This window comes from Miniopterus schreibersii, assembly GCF_964146895.1.
Source record: "Miniopterus schreibersii genome assembly, chromosome: X".
NCBI lineage: Eukaryota > Metazoa > Chordata > Mammalia > Chiroptera > Miniopteridae > Miniopterus > Miniopterus schreibersii.
Genome location: NC_138104.1, coordinates 94,285,947 through 94,289,782, shown reverse-complemented (window position 1 = coordinate 94,289,782; position 3,836 = coordinate 94,285,947). Strand labels below are relative to the sequence as shown.

At 43.1% G+C, this 3,836-nt stretch overlaps 1 protein-coding gene across 1 annotated transcript; it reads left to right on the top strand.

The window, feature by feature from the left end:
- Window positions 1-1,282: 1,282 nt before the first annotated feature.
- On the top strand, window positions 1,283-3,193 carry DDX53 (DEAD-box helicase 53; the record flags this gene model as incomplete). The annotated part of the gene is made up of 1 exon (XM_081126074.1): window positions 1,283-3,193. One exon carries the CDS (start codon window positions 1,283-1,285, stop codon window positions 3,191-3,193), a length of 1,911 nt encoding a protein of 636 aa, XP_080982200.1.
- Window positions 3,194-3,836: the final 643 nt, after the last annotated feature.

Sequence of the window (3,836 nt, the reverse complement as noted above, 5' to 3'; positions counted from 1 at the left end):
CTGCTTAGTGAATGGGACATACACAGCAAAGTTACGGCCGTTTCTGCAGATTTGTTTAGTTCTCTGTGCCATATCACAAAAGCTCCTCAATGAATCATTTCCAAAGGAGAAAGAACAGGATGGTGAGCATCTTGAAAACCACGTCCGATTAAGAAGTGTTTTAGAAAACTAGGAATTTAACCATGATGAATGGAAATCTTAAGGGGACTTGACAGTGGCCCTTACATACACAAGGATACAAGGAGAATCCAACCCATTCTGTGCAACATCAGAAGTCAGAAGGAGGAGCTAAGGAAACAAGAGGGGGCATGCCTTAGTTCAACACCATGTTTCAAATCATTAAAGTGCCTCAGAATGGAATGGATGTCGCTGAAGCAAAGTGAGCTCCTAGACTCTGGGATTGTTTCAATAGAAGCTGGATATCCACTTGCCCAGATTGCTGCCAAGGTGTCTTTTATACTGCACTTAATATATGACCTCTACGTATCCTTCCAGTCCTAAGATCTGTGAATCTATGAAACCACAGGGGAGAAGAAAAGTAAGACGCACTGAGAAAACTAGCAAACTATTAAAAACACTCCTTACGGTACCTTAGACCCCACTCTGCCTCTCTTTTAAAGAGCATCCCTGAGATAATATCTAGAAAATGCCTGAACAAATGCTGGAGTTTAGCTAAAGAATCAGTGCCAAAGTGCCATCCTTAAGTGTGTACGTAACAGACATCTGATGGTATAATTTAAATTACAGTAGAAGCCAGGGAATTGAATTTATCTAGACCAAGTATTATTACCAAAAAGAAACTTACTGAAACAAACAGGCGGATTTTAACAAATCCACTATTTTTTCGTCCTATGGAAATAATTGGTTTATTTACAAAACGTATGTGGGTAAGTTCAAGAGATCTGCTTCAAATCTGCTCCCAAGCTGAGCCAGAACTATCATGAGGTGAGTCACTGAGGCACCTATGTTGAGGAAACCCTCACTCCCAAGGTCCTACAAAGGCCTATAGCCCTTGAGGGTGAGTATCACTTTAAATTTTGCTTCAGAGGTGCCTGCTTACCTCACCCTAGTCCTAGACCTGTGATTGGGCAGGGCCTCAAAACCTTCTGTGACATCATACTAAACGGTTCCCTAAGTAACGGCTATATAGCTACCCACCTACCGGTCAGTACGGTCTGTTGCTCAAGAGCCTGAAGACAGAGAGGAGACCTCAGGCCACGTCTTCCCTCAAGCCCTCAACGGGAGGTAGGAGACAAGTCTGTACGGACTCTGCCATGCGGCAATGGCCTGGGCCCCAGAGCAGAAGTGGGCGGAGCCGAGTCTGAGCGCCCTCGGGGCAGGCAGGGCCGGCAGGGATGGCAGGGCAAGCGCAGGCGGCGGGGCCGGCGGCAGGGGCAGGGGCTGGGGCGGCCCCTCCGGCCCCCTGGAGCCTAGGGCTCCTGGCCCCCGAGGACCCCCTCTTGTCTTTAAAATAAGAAACAACATGATTGGTGCGGTGATTGGTCGTGGTGGATCAAACATAAAAGGCATCCAGAGTATGACAAACACCAAAATACAGATCATAAAGGGCGATTCCGAAGCAGAGGTAAAAATTTTTGGCAGCAAGGAGATGAAAGAAAAGGCCAGAGCAGCTATAGAAGCTGTTAAAAGAGAAGGGAGCTACAATCCAGAGTCCACTGTTGATAATGCTGCATCCCAGCCCTCTGCTGGAAGAGCCTGGGGCACAGATACCATTGATAGAAAAGTTCGGCCATTCATAGACTGGGATCAAGTCAGGGCAGGAGCTGCAGACTGGGAAAAAAGGAAATGGGCAGATTTAGCACCAGTTCAAAAGAACTTTTATGTAGAATCCAAAGCAACAAGTTCTATGTCTCAAGTGCAGGCAGATATTTGGAGAAAGGACAATTTCAATATAACGTGTGATGACTTGAAAGATGGGGGAAAGCGTTCTATCCCCAACCCCACCTGTCAATTCGAAGACGCTTTCCAGAGTTATCCTGACTTGATGAAAAAACTTCAAAAGGCAGGATTTCAAAAGCCAACGCCAATTCAATCACAGGCATGGCCAATTATTCTACAAGGGATAGATCTTATAGGAGTCGCCCAAACTGGAACAGGCAAGACACTGTCATATTTATTGCCTGGGGTTATTCACATCGATTCTCAGCCCACACCCAGAGAACAGAGGGGTGGTCCTGGCATGCTAGTGCTTACACCCACTAGAGAACTGGCTCTCCAGGTGGAACAGGAGTGTTCCAAGTATTCATACAAATGCCTTAAAAGTATCTGCATATATGGTGGTGGAAACAGAAAACAACAAATAAAAGACATTGCAAAAGGCACAGACATCATCATTGCAACTCCTGGGCGACTGAATGACCTTCAAATGAGTAACGCTGTCAACCTAAGAAGCATAACCTACTTAGTCTTAGATGAAGCGGATAAAATGCTAGATATGGGATTTGAACTTCAGTTAATGAAGATCTTATCGGATGTGCGCCCAGACCGGCAGACTATCATGACAAGTGCAACTTGGCCAGATACCATTCGTCGACTTGCACAAACTTACCTGAAAGACCCTATGATTGTTTATGTTGGGACTCTGGATCTAGTTGCTGTAAATACAGTGAAGCAAAATGTAATTGTCACCACAGAAGAAGAGAAACAATCCCTCATCCAAGAATTCCTGCAGAACCTGTCGCCCACAGACAAAGCCATCGTGTTTGTCAGCAGAAAACTTGTTGCTGATGACTTATCCAGCAATTTAAGCATCCAAGGCCTACGTGTACAATCACTGCATGGAGACAGAGAACAGAGCGAACGTGAGCAAGCATTAGACGACTTTAAAAGTGGACAAGTGAAAATACTGATTTCTACCGATTTAGCATCCCGAGGTCTCAACGTTAATGATGTCACACACGTATACAATTACGATTTCCCACGGAATGTTGAAGAATATGTACACAGAGTGGGGCGTACTGGAAGAGCAGGGAAGACTGGCATATCCGTTACCCTTATGACTAAAAATGATTGGAAGACTGCCCCTGAATTGATTAAAATTCTGGAAAGATCAAATCAAAGTGTCCCAGAAGCTCTTGTAACAATGGCCCAACAATACAAGTCCAATAAACAAAAAAAGAACGCAGGAAAAAAATCAAAACTATTTCAACAAAAACCCAAGGAGTTTCATTGAGAGCTACAGTGAAAAGAAGTTTTGCCAGACTACCGGAAGACTCAAAATATGTTAAAGAAATGCAGTGTTCAAGATACATAAGAAAGCACTGGAAACGTACTGGCAGTTTGAAGACAACCAATTCTTAAATAATACCACTAAGCTTTCAATATTGTGCAAGCTCCTTAATAAACTCAAGTGTTTTGAAAATGAGTGTGAGATTATGTGGCGGGAAAATAGATATCATGTGTTGGTTAAAGTTTAGATTCTATTCTAGCCTGCCATATCCATCTGTGTCTTCTCTAACAGTAGATAACAATGGTGCTTCTCTTGCTTTAAAATAGTTGTACTGAATTGAAACATAGTTTTTATCAAGCTTATCCCAGTTAAAATATTCCATTTTCACCCAGTGGTCGGTGCCACAACAATCCCTAAAAATATCTCTACTATAACTCCCTAATTATTTTAATTCATAATAAAATAACTGCTAAATCTTCTAGCAGATTCCAAAATTCTATTTTTTCTCCAATACATGTGACTAACAGAGCAGAATGTCTGACAGAGAGATTCAGATTCTCATACAAACTCTGTTACTAGCCATTGGTTAAAAATTCGGGGGAGGTCACTTGCCTTCGGAGGTCTCAATTTCTTCACTAGTAAATTT